Genomic DNA, 15,979 nt, shown 5'->3' on the forward strand with positions numbered 1-15,979 from the left:
CAAAAGAAAGAAGTGAACATTTCAGAGGTTCAGACAGTTACTCTCTTTTCCTTTCACTTCATTCTTGCTAAAGGCACACAGCTCTCTCTAGCATAAGGAAAATCTAAAACCTTGAAAGCAAAGTCTGAAAAACAAATATTATAAAGCACAAGAAGATCAAAAAGGCGATTTAGTGAAACTTGAAAGAATAAGTGTTGAAAACCTTTAATATGCTTTCCAACAAAATCTTTTTCCAAAATTCACATTTTAGCCTAATTTACATTTGAAGACAATTTTGTTGAAACATACTGATCTAGACCAATTCAAAGTATATGTGCTAAATTCATAATTAGAGCTTAATTTAAAAAGTTATAAAATTACTTCAATACATTATGTCAAATACTAGCTAAAAAGAATGATGACAGAAAACCAAATTTGCTCTTGAGAAAAATAAACTGAGGCCAGGCACGGTGGATCATGCCTGTAATCTCAGCACTGTGGGAGGCTGACGCAAGCGCATCGCTTGAGCCCAGGAGTTCAAGACCAGCCTGGGGGCAACATGGCAAAACTCCATCCCTACAAAAAATATAAAAAATTAGCCAGGCATGGTGGTGCACACCTGTTGTCCCAGCTACTTGGGAGGCTGAGGTGGGAGGATCACTTGAGTCCAGGAAACAAAGGTTGCAGTGTGCCAAATTTGCAACACTACACTCCAGCCTGAGCGACAGAGACCCTGTCTCAAAAAAAAAGAACAGGAACCACAAAAGATTTGAAGGAATTTTTCTTAAAAGAAGTTTATGATATCCCAATATCCCATTATTCTAAATAAAACCAGGTAAAGGAACTTTCTGGGAGCCTGTGTATCATGAGGCCAAGACAGGGAATCTGGAGACATGTATTGTATACTTTCTGCCATTAACTAGCAATAAAACTGTAGAAAAGGCACAGCCTCTCTTGTATTCAATATATTTTTCTATTAAATGAGGAAGGCAGATTAAATGACCCCTAAGACTTCTTTCGGTTCTAATATTCTGAATTACTCAGAAGAAAAAAATCCCATAGTTAGAAACCATCAACAAAGGTTCATTTTTTTTTCCTTCTTTGAGACAGAGTAACCCAGGCTGGAGTGCAGTGGTGTGATTTTGGCTCACTGCAACCTCTGCCTTCTGGGTTCAAGCGACTCTCCTGTCTCAGCCTCCCAAATAGCCAGGATTCCAGGCATGCGCCACCTCACCCTGTTAATTTTTGTATTTTTAGTAGAGATGGGGTTTCACCATGTTGGCCAGGCTGGTCTCGAACTCCTGACCTCAAGTGATCCACCTGCCTTCACCTCCCAAAGTACTGGGATTACAGGTGTGAGCCACTGCGCCTAGCCCCGAATTTTAAAATTACATTAATTTTTTTTATTGTCACTAGATAATAATTAAAAGAATTCCTACCTTTGACATCTCTGTGAATGATTTGGTTTTCATGGAGATACGAAAGGCCACGAAGTAATTGTTCAGTGTAGTTAATAACTACTGATTCTTTGAACGCTCCATATTTACTCAGCAAATGAGCCACAGATCCCCCTATAAGACAATAGAAATAATTATCATAAACTTAAAGATGGAATTAAAAGTATTTATTACACTTTGATTTCTAAGGTTTTCACTGCATGAACTCACATTCACATATGAAATAGAAGAAAAACATTTCAAAACTAACATATTCCTGTATCATCTCAAAAACTACTAATTAGGAGACACTTTCATGGAACCCACAGGGAACCAGTTTATTGGAGGGTCAAGATTTCAGAAAGCTGTAAAAGTTAACCATTTTGGATGAAACTATTTCTGAAATGTACAATTCACTTCTCTGTCTTCTCAAAATAACACAAAACAACTTTATTAATGACTAAAGTAAACAATGTTAACAATTATTTAGTAAAAGGTGAAATGAATGGGAGGAGGAACAGAAGACCCAGAGTTAGGCTTCATATCCTACCATTTACTAGCTCTGTCCTGGAACATGTCTCAAGTTTAGCTGCTTTTAAAAGTGTTTATAGTAGTCAACCTATCTACTGTAGCGTAAATCTTTATTAAGACCAACAACACATAACGCACTTAAGAACTGATTGGTAAATAGAAATGCACTCTTAAATACACACGCAAATCTAAGAAGTTAAACCAAACACTTAACCCGTTCATCACATCAGGTCATTAATTTTATTGTATACATTGTATAATACAAAATAAAACTCAGTCTTCATTTATTTCAGCAGATGACAAGGTTCAACTTTATGCTTCAGTGCTAGTTTACTTGTAGTAAGTTTTCAAGTTATATGTTAATTTTGTTTTTATATTGTTATGTTAAAACACCTCCTCATCTGTCCAGTTTATCATGGATACCTGGAAATATACAGATCTTATACATATCAAGTATTAAAAACAACAATGCTACACAATCATTGAAAAACACACTGGAAAAGTTTAAAAGGTAGAGATAGTCAATATTTCATTTATATTAAATGAAATACAAAATGAAGTATCTGTGGTTCATACTAATATATTCGGGTGATTTGGTTTTAGAAACCCAAACTATTTGATAAAAATAAATTTTAATTAAACCGGTTTTTCCTAAATTTAATCACAGAAAGTTAAATCCATGTACTACTATTTGTAATTTAAAACATTAACATACCTGCCATCCATTCAATGAAGAGATTGTAATTGCTCTTCTCACACGTGGCTCCCAACATCCTAATGATGTTTGGATGATTCAGATGGCTCATCATTCTTATCTCTTCTCTTAATGCTTCTACTACTTCTTCTTGCTCAGATGATGTGTTTCTGACATAAGTCACCTGTTTCAAATAAACATGTTCACAGAGTTTTGCATATTTTCTCTAGCAATCTGATCTAAAACGAACAAATGCAAACCAGCATATATATTAGCAACAGATGGCATTTATGTTCATGGATGCAATGTACTTTAAAAAAACCCAAGTCAAACTCTTTTAAACACTAAGAATCTAGCGTAAGCAGCAGTGAACATCAGAAATGACAAAAATATCCGGATATAGTCAATATTCCAATAGTCTCAGAGTAAAAATGAGAAAAGTCCAAATATGGGAAAATAATCAACATGATTTAAAAATGAAAGTTTAATAATTTTCGTATCCTAAGTATACTCATTATAAAAAGTAAAACCACTGAAACTCCAAGATGGCACTGCACCAGTACACTGTTGAAAGTACTTGAAAACCACACCTCTACTACCTACAAAAAGCAAAACCAAAAAAACCTTTGTAAGGCCCATCTTGATATTGTAGTCTTATGATAATCATACTTCAACTTTTATTTTTTTTGAGACAGTCTTGCTCTGTCGCTCAGGCTGAAGTACAATGGTGTGATCTCGGCTCACTGCAACCTCTACCTCCTGGGTTCAAGCAATTCTTCTGTCTCAGCCTCCTGAGTAGCTGGGACTACAGGTGCCTACCACCACGCCTGGCCAATTTTTTTATTTTTAGTAGAGGCAGGGTTTCACCACACTGGCCAGGCTGATCTCGAACTCCTAACCTCAAATGATCCAACCACCTTAGCCTCCCAAAGTGCTGGGATTACAGGCATGAGCCACCACGTGCAGCCTCAACTTTTAATAATAACAGAATTCATGATATTTCTGGTGCTTTGGAAACATCTACTTTGAAATCTAAGTTTCTCAAAGTTTAAAGAGCTACAGTACAAACATGTGGACATATCCTTTATTCTTTTTACTGAACATGCTTCATTTTGTGATTTGAATCATTTCATTTATATGCTCACTAGATATTTACCTGTTTAACAGCCATTAAAGTTCCAGTTCCCACATCTTGAGCCTGATAACAAGAAGAAAATGCTCCAAGGCCTATCTGTTGACCTTTCAGCCATTCAGTGTCTTCTCTATACGGTTGTTTTGCTTTGGTATGTCCCGGTAGAGTCTCTGGTGTCTACATATTAAATGAAAGCAATCTTTTTACTGTTAAAGGAGTAAGATTTTGTGAAATTAGTCGGCAAGATATTATTCTTGTTCAGTCTGGCTTCCCAAACCACCTATAAATGTGACCTCTGAATGGAAGGTATTTGTGACTAACATCAAATGCAAAAGTGATCACCATTATAGAATTAACCAGAAATGCCCACAGACAAGAATTATTGCTGTTTAAACAGTACAAACATTATTGTTGTATAAGTAATAATTTTATGTGGAAAAATCTGCTTCTAAATGTTAGAAGCAGCATTTCTGAATTAGGTTTATTTTCGTATGGTCCAAGGAAGCTCTCTGTGAGACAGTGTCTTGCTCTGTTATTCAGGCTAGAGTGCAATGGTGTAATCACAGCTCACTGCAGCCTCAAACTTCCAGGTTCAAGTGACCCTCCCCACCACAGCCTCCTGAGTAGCTGGGACCCCAGGTGTGCACTATCACGCCTGGCTAATTTTTTGTAGAGACAGGGTCTTGCTTTGTTGACCAGGCTGGTTTCGAACTCCTGTGCTCAAGCAATCCTTCGGCCTCAGCCTCCCAAAGTGCTGGAATTACAGGTATGAGTCACTGCCTAGCCCCAAGGAAGTTTTCTAACCTCTTAAAGAATCTATACTTACATCCTGTTGAATAATGATGATATCTTCTCCATTTTCAACCTGCAGCTGAGGAACTATGGGGAGGGCATCCTGAGACGCTGACATTGCCATGGCAATTGCTAAAGCTTCTTCTTCTTCAGCTTCCATCTTTTCTTTGCACTTTTGATTATGATTCACATCATCTTTGTAGGTATCATCATTTTCAGCCTTTTCAGGAGAGAGGACAGCAACTTCTGACTTGAAAGTGACTGTTGTATCACTTGAAGGCATAGATGCTTCAAGAAGGTCCTCAATACTGGAGTTGAGCTCTGTATTGACATCTAATCTGCATTTCTCCTCTACTGGGGTGAACACTGTCTCATCACTGGGTATAACAGCATTACTACTACTGCTGCTACAGCCAAAGTTGTCATCACATTTGGAACTACTGTTCAGATCAAGTGTCATGCTATTTTTTGAGGGATCTCCCTGTTTACTTGTATTACCTGGGGTAGGTCGAGATGGCTTTGGCCTGTGTATATTACTGGAGGGCAAGGGTCTTGACTGAGTAAAGACTGGGGAAAGTTTATCTGAGTCTCTGTTTTCAGGACAGTTTCTGTGGAATTGTAGAGAAAACTTGCGCTGTGTTTGAGGAGATGCAGAAGGTATTTTGCAGGGAACGAATCCCTGAAGTCTATGCTTAGAGACATCTGTTGCAGTGCCAGCTGGTACAGATGGGGCCGAAGAAGAAGGGCTTGACAAGGCTGGAAACATTAATTGGGAATGATGAGATAAAGGAGAGGAGTTCAAACACTGACTATGGGGCCTGCCTTTTGTTTGAACCATTGGCTTTGGTTGCTCTGTTGTTGTTGAACTAGAAGGTCCTACTGAAATGCTGGCCAGTCTCTCAGAAATGTCCTCTGAACTGGCACTCAATTTTGTAGCACATAATCCTTTTCCAGTTTTCTCTAAATGGATTGTGCACTCAGGGGAACTCTTCTCTGTGGTTTCCGGATAGTCACTGGGAACAGATGCCTGCAAAAAGCTGTCCTGTTGACCATCCAAAGTGTCTTCTACGCCCAACTGGATGGCTTCAGCAATTTCCACCTCATCTGCAATAGCCATCAAACGGCGACGCATCCTGGTGAAGTGAGTGGAACTGGAAACACTCAGCATTTCTAACAGTTTTGAAAACACATGGGGCACTGCAGTAACCATTCTTGCAGAACTCAAGTAGATCCTTCTGGAAAGTTTGCCAACCATTGAGTGGGAATTATCAATGGACTGCAAAGCAAAGGTTAAGAGGGACAGCAGCTTCTTATACCTGAAAGAAAAAACATTCATTACAATAATAAGTTCCAATTACCGAAAAACACATGGAAACTTAAAAAATGGTAGTAATTTACAGCATGTATACTTCAAAAACCATTTCAGCATAAAGTATCTATAAATTTTAAATTAAAATCCTAGACTTTGGGTTTTCATATGTCAATCAAATATTAAGGTATCAGCAACCTATTTATGCTCTGTATTTTCTGAGTCTTTCATAAATCTAAAATGTGTCATTCTTGAGGAGGGTGTAGGGAGGGCAGAAAGATACATGTTATATATTTTCAGAAGAAAAATCACCTGATTTCAACAGGCTCAGCTTGTGAAACATCAGTACTGACAATATGAGGATAAAATTCAGCAGGAAATTCCAACAACAGTCTATCTATAAGACAAAGGCGGCCAAGAAGTTCTTGCCAATTGTTTGATTCAGTTTGGTTTCCAAGAATACAATTTAAGACATAATCAACACCACCAATACCAATGGATCCTACAAAAAGGAAAGTAAAAATAAGTGATTAAAAAATAGTGATATTAAAATGTAAAACAAGACATGATTAAATGGTATAAGGCCAACAAAAATATTCTGAACTATTTTCAAGAATTTCTCTCTCAGATTAATTCACATTTCTAATCTAATCAATTTATAAAATTACTTCAAAATCCTGTAAACTGCCTCATGAGAGATTATGAGATTAGACAAGGCTGCTGAGGAACATGATAAAATATGCTATATTCATTTTAAGTGAAAAGTTATTACCAGCTTTAAGTATTTCTCTGCCAACTGCCAACTCTCCTGCTTGGCCTTTGCACAGTTCCAGCAGTGTTGATATGGACAGCTGACTTGTGCGGCTAAAAAGCAAAGGAAAAGCAACATCAATCCTGGATCTTGGCTAAAATACTATACAGTATTAGAGGCATAATGCAAGGCCTTGTGAAAAAGTGGAGAAATGATGTTTTCAGGAGTGTTTACTTTTCCACCACTAAAATCACATGAACAATGTCACCATAAATAGTAATACTCATTTATTAGGTCTAATTTTGTAAATTTAACATATCCTCTACGTTAAGCACAGAATCTTCAACAATGGCTCTTAGTATTGATTTAAATACCAAATTAGATAAAAGTCTTACATTTTGTTAAAAGAAATAACAAAGACCTTGACATTTTGATTTCTGAACTTTTACTAAGAAGCTCTTGAATTAAAAACAAAACCTTCCCATCCAAAAACCCTCCATTTCCTTACATAGGCAGAATGAGGTCTGAATATTATAAAATCTCTCTACAGTATTTCTTATGTTCAGTCATTCAGGTGACCAGGTAAACAACCTAACTTTAAAGTTTCAAAAAGCGAGCAGCACAACAAATACCATGAGAACACTGAAGTCTCGGAAATATACCTATTCTAATACTAAAAAATGACACTTTTCCTATGCATTTTGCAAATTTTTAAATTTGCATATTTTACAGATATACAATGTTTTCTCTAAGAAACAAGAAAACATCCAGTATTTTCAATCTATAGAGAAAACGACAGAGGCAAAAGACAGACTTCATGAGATGAGAAATTCGTTAAAGGTAGGTATCTAATTTTTGAGACCCTGTGCAAACAGTCATTATGACATGCAGAGGAAGAGAAAAGTGGTACTGAGAGAGCTCTAAATGGGTGAAATGGAAGAGGCAACACAAGGGAGATTCAACACTTGCTGCTAACCAAGATCTGCTGGGATAGAAAGAAATAGGAACTACCAAATAACTGATCACAGTAGCTGTGATTATTAAATGAAAATTTTCCCTCCTCTTTTATGGAAGGGGAAAATAAAAGAGAACTACTGGTCTGAAAAAAGCATGGCTTGTACTCATCTTTACTGTCACTGCACCTCAATTCTCTACTTCATATTTTTCTTTCCAGTCAGGGTTATTCTTGTTCCCTGTCAATTTTCAAGGATATTGCAGGAATATATAAAATCTAAAATTTTTTTGACTAAAACTGTCATAATTAGAGTAAAATTCCATTACACTGAAAATAATGAGATGGATTTGTTAATTTTTTATCCTGATAATAAGGCATATACAGGTGTAATGATCTTACTGGTTCCTATCCTGTGTAACCCATGAGATTATACCTTATGGATATAAATGTCAACTACAGTTCTTACCAACTGTACTTCAGATTATGAATGTTATTTAAGAGAATAAATCACAATACAATAATGTGGAGATCCATGCAGTTTGTTTGCCTGGCTTTTACTTGCCAGTAGTTCTTTCCCCCAGTCCTTAAGAGCTTCAAGTACTGAGTTTCCATTTTAAATCTCACATTAAAAGACAATGTTCAAAGAGTCATTTAATAAAATGTATCAGATATTCACTAGGTGTGAGGCTTGCTGCGAGGCACTTTTAAGACAAGAGGGTTTGAAGTGGTTCATCAATGAAGCCTTACCTATTGGCATCTGCACATTTGACTAGGATGGTGTCTACAACTGGCCGGAGAAGTCTCTGAAGTTTGATTCTTTCTGCTAAACTGTGACAAGGAGTATATACCAGCATGGCTCTCAGTGTTTTCTGAGGAAAAAAATCTGAAGGTCAGTTTATGTACACTTAAAAAGCATCAGAGATAATGGCCTAATTTGAGACAATATGAGCAACAAAATAAGATAGGAATAGATTATAACCCATAGAATAAAGTAAGAATCCCATGCGTCTGTAATGATACAAACAACTAACAAAATAAATGAATGGGGTAGAAAGGAATTTTCTGAACTCTTTTCTCTGCAATTTTTAGAAGTCTGAATTCATTTCAAGACGTAAAGTTAAAAAAAATTATTTTTAAAAAGAAAAAGAACAGGAGCCAATCTGAAAGGGCTCTCAATGGTCAACGCTGGAATAATTAGAGCAACAAAACAAATGATGGTAGTACTGGGTTGCAACCCATAGAACAAAAGGAATACCCAGGAGCCTAGGCTGATATAAATTAAAAATTGAGTAGGTACATAAACGGAGAAGCTCTACTTTATAGAATAATTCCAATTAATGTAGAGGGAATGAGGAAAACAGAAAATCACCATTAGAACACCATTTTTTAAAAAAAATATACTTTAAGTTCTGGGGCACATGTGCAGAACGTGCAGGTTTGTTATATAGGTATACACATGCCATGGTAGTCTGCTGCATCTATCATCCCATCATCTACATTAGGTATTTCTTATAATGCTATCCCGCCCCTAGCCCCTGACCCCTGACAGGTCCTGGTGTGTGATGCTCCCCTCCCTGTGCCCATGAGAGCACCATTTTTAATGGTGTAGTAATAACTGCTATAGGCAAGATCCACAAATGTTTTTAAAATCAGTGGACAAAATTTTGAGGTGAAATAGGATATTTGCATAATCTCAAAGTAACTCTCACAAGATATCTATGAATATTAATTTTACAGCAGGGAAACTTGGTAGATATTACCTTAACTGACAGCATCACCAATAATAAAAGCCATGGACATATGTACCCACTGACATGATGCAATGAGAAAGGCCTATCACCTCTGTGGCATTCTTGTGAAAAATATGTAACTTCCATCTAATCATGAGAAAACATCAGAGAAACCCAAATTGAGGGACATTCTACAAAATAACTGGCCAGTATACTTTGAAAGTATCTGTCGAGGTCATTAAAAACTAGGAAAGGGTGAGGAACTGTCATGGGTGAGAAGACATTAAGGGGACATGGTGACTAAATGCACTGTGGGAAAAAGACAACAGCAGAAAAGCTGGTAAAATCTGAATAAAGTCTGCAGTTTAGCTATGAAGGGCACTGTTGGGCAACAGGAGAGATTTCAGTATAAACTTTATAGTACAAAACAGTATTGTGATTAATGTTAATGTGCTGACTGTATATGGAAGAACAAATGGAATTATGTATTTGGTTTTAAGAGACACATATTTAAGTATTTGAGGAGAAAGTGTCATGATGCCTGCAAAAAACTCTCAAATGGTTCAGCCAAAAAAAAAAAAAAAAAAAAAATTATACATGGAGAGGGAGGGAGAAGAAAAAAAGGAAGAGACAAGAGGAAGGGGACATAAGGGAAAGGGAAAGGGAAAGGGTGAGCTTTAAGAGCAGAAGCCATTTCTGCCTTCATGGAGCCTGGTATCCTTTATACAATCTTTGTGCTCTAAGAACTCATAAGCTAGTTGGGAAACAGTCTTAAGAAGAAACAACCATGACAGTAAGGCAGTTACACTGCGCACAAAAAGAGTAACACGGCAAGGGCTTTGCAGAAAAGGAACTGGCAAAAAGAGGATTTTATTTAGTCAAGTATGCCTGAAGGTTTGTGTTGGAAAATAGTAAGAAAGTGGCAAAATGTTGGGCCAATTGGTCTTTATTCTACAGTATGCTGGTCCCTCCAGATGCTACGTGAAGAAACAGGCTGTAGCAAAATAACTCTGGGAAACAATGCATTCTACCCTTTGATCCTTTAGGTTCACAATGTACACTAGCTTACTGAAGGATCCTAGAAGTCTTTCAGTCAACAGACCTAGTTATCCTTGTGTAATCCAGTGTTCACCAATCTTAACTGAATACAGGATTCTTTCTTCAGGTTTTCACAACCCTGCCAAACTTCCACAGAATATGCTTTAGGAATGTCGTTGAAGAAACAGAAACCTCTAAAGGTTTCTAAACAAGTTGGGGGATAATCAAACTTGTGTTTAAGAAATAATGATAACTATTCATGTTCTTACAATGTGCCAGGCATACAGTTGAAAGTTTCTACATAATCTAATTTCAAATCTAAGAGGTATTTTCATTATTTTATGGGTGAGAAAACTGAAGTTTATTTAAGAGAGGTTAAGTAACCTTCGTAAAGTCACCATGCTAGCAAAAGGGAGAACCAGAATTTGAATCCAGGTCTGTCTCTATGATCTTGATCATGTGTTCAGATTGCCTAGGCTAGTCCAACTTTAACCAGCACATTATGCAAGCACTGTGGCTGGAATGATAAATTATGAGATCACTCAATTGTGACTCCAAACCCATGTTCACAACTGTCATGCTGTATTACCTGTCAAGAAGATTCATTAGGCCCAATCATTAGAGGATGGATTAGAAAAAGACTGAGGTTCCGGGGAAGCCTACAGACTACTCATGAATTTTAAAAACAGACCAGATAAGAATTAAAGTAGCGGTTCTGAATTGGGGGCAGTTTTGATCCCTGGAGACATTTGGCAATGCCTGGAGACATTCTTGGTTGTCATGACTGTGGGCATGACTGGGTGGGGGTGGGTTTGCTCCTGGTATCTAATGGGTAGAGGCCAGGGATGTTGCCACAGTACACACAGGACAACATTCCTGGCTCTCCCCCCACCCTGCAACAAATAATTATCTAACAAATGTTAATAGTACTGAGGTTGAGAAACCCTATTCTAAAGAGACAGATACTCCTAAATTACCTCCTTGTCACTCTATTCCACTCATGAAAGAACTTTTAACAAGTTAAACTGAAAAAGCAATTCAATGATCTATGTCATGGAACCCTTTTCTTTGAAAAGGCTTTTGAATCTCCACATGACAGTGTTTTATTAAAAATCAAAATGTTTATTAAAAACATATCTTCCTTAATATCTGATAAATTTTTTTAAAAATCAGAGTAACACTGATGACTTTGCCATCCCCAAAAGCATTTTTAATTTGGTCATGTATAAGGCATCTGCTCAGAAAAACATAAAGATATGAACAGCAAGATACTAAAAAAGTCTTTAAAAATTAGCAAGCTTGTCTAGCTTGTCCTATTTGTTGTTGTTCTGTTTTATTTGTTTTAGGCTTTAGCAGTCTGAAGCCATGGTGTTTAGTCTGTCTCTAGGGATAAGCGGAAAAGGAGGATGACGAAGGAGCTTTACTGTCCCAACCAGAAACAGAAACTAAGAAACCATAACTGTATTCTCTCCCTCGGATACCCCTGGAAAGTCTTTAAAACAATGAAACTAAACAGTGAAATAGCATATAAGAAACCTTGGACATACATCATAAAACCAGTAAAATTCAAATAAACAGAATAAAAGAAAAATTGTAATTTCCTGGAATTATGGAACAAAAATAAAATTTGGATTTTCCAAAATTAGGTAAAGTAGCTTTATTGTATCTTAAAAACACTACGAATCATCAAAAAACCCCAAACCCATAATGATATGATTATGGAATAAAGCTACTTACTAAAGCAGCAACGTACACTTTGTAGACAGGGTCAGCACAGACCATTGACAGAACGTTGCAGCATGCCTCCACCACATCTCCTGAGATACTCGTCTGGGAAGACCCACTGGCAGCTCCCCCACTCGGGCTGCTTCCACTGCTGCCCCCGGAATTTCCAGTGCTCTCCCCATTTGCCAACAGCAGGGCCCCACTGACATCATGGGAAAGACGCCTGAGGGCCATCTCTCTCACATTCCAGTTTCTAGAAAATAAGCAGCCAACGAGTTCCATTCCAAATACCTGGATCAAACACACACAATGAATTCAATGTAAAGAAAAGCTTATGGACCCAGAGTATTTTGAGTTTAGCATCATTTTTGATTACTACATAAAAACTGGGCATTTCTTAAATCTTCACCATCCTTCACAACTTCAAATATATCCAGCCACTTAAACATCATAAGGAAGAATTTTATACTCAGGTTTAACTGGTAATTTATCCAAAGTCATTAATATTTATTAGTTCAGGTAAAATTAATAATAAACTCCATTAAGTCATTAGATGGCTATACATACATTCTATGCCTCTATTGTCCCCCATGCTTACCAAAACACCAAAAAAAAGGGAAAACCTCAACTCTGTATTCATATTAAGGTAGTTTAAAGAGAAAAACTGGAGCAAGATTAAGAAAAGAAAAAAAAGAGATCAAAAAAGGCACCAGGAGAAGGTTTCAAGAGATACAGAGTATTTCTCTTACAGACAAGAGCAGTAAGTAAAATACATTTAATTAGTTTTTGTCTGTACAAAAAGGTTTAAAAAACTAGACAAAACAGGTAGGACTGTAAAACGAACGGAGTGGACAAATCAAACTGAAGAAAAAAGGCTTGTGTTCGAGTAAGCAAAGGAAAACGGTAGACACAGAGTTATAGTACATGCTGTTACCGTCGTCAATCCCATGCCCCAGAAGCCAGAGTCCCTACAGTGAGGAAAGCGTGAAGGGTCTTTCCCTTCACGCTTTATGGGCCAATTAGCTAAAAGCAAGCTTAATACCTAAGATAATTCATCATGTGAAAAATGTCTAAATATTAAAGATGAATAAACACAACTTTTGGAAAAATGGATCATGACATACTTATTTACATGTGTTTTGTTATAAAGGGATATTATGGGAGAATGAACCAACTAGAATATAGTGAGCTTCTGGTACTGTTAAGTAGTGTACCACTACCTATGTTTTAATTGTCTTACCTAATATGCTTAATAAAAAGCTAGGAATATAGAGCCTAGTCTGACCTAAAGCTTAGGCAAAACAAACTAGACCATATCCTTGAAAGAATGAAATCTAACAGCTCAGAATCAACTTGAGAGTTCTTTGATGGGTCATGAAAGGGCAGGTGAGGACCTATGTTCATTAATATTTCATTAAATTTCATTAATGGACTAGATACAAGAATATGTGTTTAATATTTTTGCAGATTTTATTAGATTCATAAATGGGTTGCTAATATGCTAAGAGAATTCCAAAGGTGCAGGACTGTAATGGTCACAAAAGAAAAATGAAACAAATCCTAATGATATATAAGCTCAATGTGTTAATACATCTGTTCACAAATTTAATTCAACAGAATTTAACAGATTACTGAAAATAACTATTTTACTTCATTATTGTCTGGTACAGACCTGACTGGTTTTAGATCCTACATTTAAAAAATAATAGACTAAGCATTCAACAACCAAGAAAATCATTACAAACCAACTGACAAAAAAGCCCTACTTACTGAGGATGAAAAAGCATTCAATCAGAAGAGATGATAAAGGGATGGAAAACTGTTCTTACAAATCAAAATGATGAACTCAAGGTAACTATCACATATTTTTTCTTATTCATCTGCTCTGCAATTATTAAGCACCCATTGTATGCCATTAGGATATGAAAGGAGAAATTAATTTTAAATGGCAGCAAATAAGAAACATGATAAAAATTCTTGGCAGGAATGGGGATTAAACATTGGGAGAAGTTAGCACTGAAGGGTTCTGGTTCCTATCCTTCTATCCTTGAATAACCCTGTATATCTGTTAGTTCAGGAAAAGATGTTTCTAGATACGTGAAGTGAAACCACAAGGAAGTTTTGAAGTTGAAGCTGTATAACAAGCAGTATAGTATTAATACCAAAAGTAACATTAAAATTTCCAAAGGAATAAAGGTCATGATGAAGGCAAGCAAAAGTATTTTTTAAATTATAAACAACTGAGGGAAGGAGACAAATACATTAATTGATCTATAAATATTTCTTTGAGAAATGAAAAAGAACTACTTACCTGAATCCATGGCTCAGCTAAATCTTTGTAAGCAGGAGGGATTTGCTGAGTTCCATAATGAGTAAGGTTAAAATTGCTCTCCTGATTCCTTCTTTGTGATCCAGCCAAAGGCTGCTGCTGTACGGTCTGCTGCTGTGCAGCTCTGAGGGAAGAAGGGGAATCCACAGGACTTGACAATTCGTGGCTAAAATGAAAAATAACAAAACTTGCTTTAAAAAAATTAACAGATTTAAACCACACTTTGAGAAATTAAAAAAAATTAAACATATACATATCATTATTTCAAAATTATTACCTGTAGAAATCATGAGACCTCCACTTAGATCTACAAAGGGGACATATTAAAGGTTCTCTATTTCTTCTACACTCTTCTGCCCCTGAAAAATTACAGAAACAAAATCTTACAAAAATGTAAATGCTTAACATTATTTATATTTCATAACTGTTTATAATTAGTTTACAGGATTTATATAGAAGGAACCTCAAAAATAAACATTTATCTGAAAGCAAGTACACACAGCAGGTTAAATGATTTTGATTTGCAAATGCTATTTTATTCATTCTGATAATGTTACTATTAACATTAATAGTTAATATTACTATTTTTCCAATGTTAATATTACTATTTTTCCAAACGTTCTGCCCTGCTTGACTACCAGGTAAAGTCCTTCCAAACCTTACTTTGATGCTAGCCTTTCTGTAATGCCTGCCCAGGTCTTCTTCCACCTCCTTCCCTTCATGTATACCTTCCAGATTGAAACTGTTTCTAATTCTATGCACTTCTTCCATTATCACCTATGTCACACTTTATTGCGTTTCTTTGCTCACATAGGTCATCTCCTAAAGATCCTACATTCCCACTTGCTGAAAACTCTTCACAGAGGACTTAGATATACTGTTTTGATTCTCTCACCAATCTCCCTTCAAGCCATGTTACACTCTTAAATAACATAGTTAGCTCAGAGAGCAACTGTGCTGAATAAGCATAGAGAGAAAAAGAGCCACATACAAATTGACATGCAGTGGTGGTGCAGCTTGTTCCTGCAGCCGTCTTCACACACTGTAAGACTTTCTTCATCAAGCATGCCCAATAAGCAAATAGGACACATCTGCTCCTCTTCATCCTTTATACTATAGAAAAGGGGAAGAAAAAGTATTAAACATAAAAGAATATAAAGCAGAACTGATATGCTAAAAACACTTTCTGCTTGCTTAGAATATAAATACAGTAGAAATTCTTGTTTAAGAGCATCTTATATACTGAGATACATATTTATGCTATTAATATACAGTAACTTAAAATCAGATTAACACAGGAGTACTTATAGACTGTAGGTGTGAGTTAACTTTCTTTGTGATGAAAACAATACAGACTGTAATCTTAGAAAGAACATTTGTATCTCCCAAATTCTGCTACTGTAGCTTTTGAATAAACCAACAGGTTTGAGTACGTACAAAAATATACTACACGGTACTAATTTCAAGCTTTTAAGTGCTGGCGGACCTTAGAGCTCAAAGATTCCACATCCTAAATTTAAATGCCTATTTCAGAAATTTCTGGTGGCAGTATGAACTGGTCCAACTTTCCCAGAAATG

At 36.3% G+C, this 15,979-nt stretch overlaps 1 protein-coding gene across 4 annotated transcripts in view; it reads right to left on the reverse strand.

Moving 5' to 3' along the window:
• LOC105499405 (mitogen-activated protein kinase kinase kinase 1) overlaps positions 1 to 15,979 on the reverse strand; it is a 76,711-nt gene that overhangs the window by 7,123 nt on the left and 53,609 nt on the right. For all 4 annotated transcript variants that reach the window (XM_011771954.3, XM_011771955.3, XM_011771957.3 and 1 more), the window contains exons 7-17: positions 15,393 to 15,514; positions 14,679 to 14,760; positions 14,384 to 14,567; positions 12,085 to 12,363; positions 8,327 to 8,448; positions 6,646 to 6,737; positions 6,186 to 6,375; positions 4,599 to 5,880; positions 3,797 to 3,949; positions 2,662 to 2,824; positions 1,419 to 1,550 (exon numbers count right to left, since the gene is read on the reverse strand). In XM_011771954.3, coding sequence (XP_011770256.1) covers positions 1,419 to 1,550; positions 2,662 to 2,824; positions 3,797 to 3,949; positions 4,599 to 5,880; positions 6,186 to 6,375; positions 6,646 to 6,737; positions 8,327 to 8,448; positions 12,085 to 12,363; positions 14,384 to 14,567; positions 14,679 to 14,760; positions 15,393 to 15,514 — 2,801 coding nt within the window. The remainder of the gene's footprint in view (positions 1 to 1,418; positions 1,551 to 2,661; positions 2,825 to 3,796; positions 3,950 to 4,598; positions 5,881 to 6,185; positions 6,376 to 6,645; positions 6,738 to 8,326; positions 8,449 to 12,084; positions 12,364 to 14,383; positions 14,568 to 14,678; positions 14,761 to 15,392; positions 15,515 to 15,979) is intronic.

Source organism: Macaca nemestrina, chromosome 6 (assembly GCF_043159975.1).
Source record: "Macaca nemestrina isolate mMacNem1 chromosome 6, mMacNem.hap1, whole genome shotgun sequence".
Taxonomy (NCBI): Eukaryota; Metazoa; Chordata; class Mammalia; order Primates; family Cercopithecidae; genus Macaca; species Macaca nemestrina.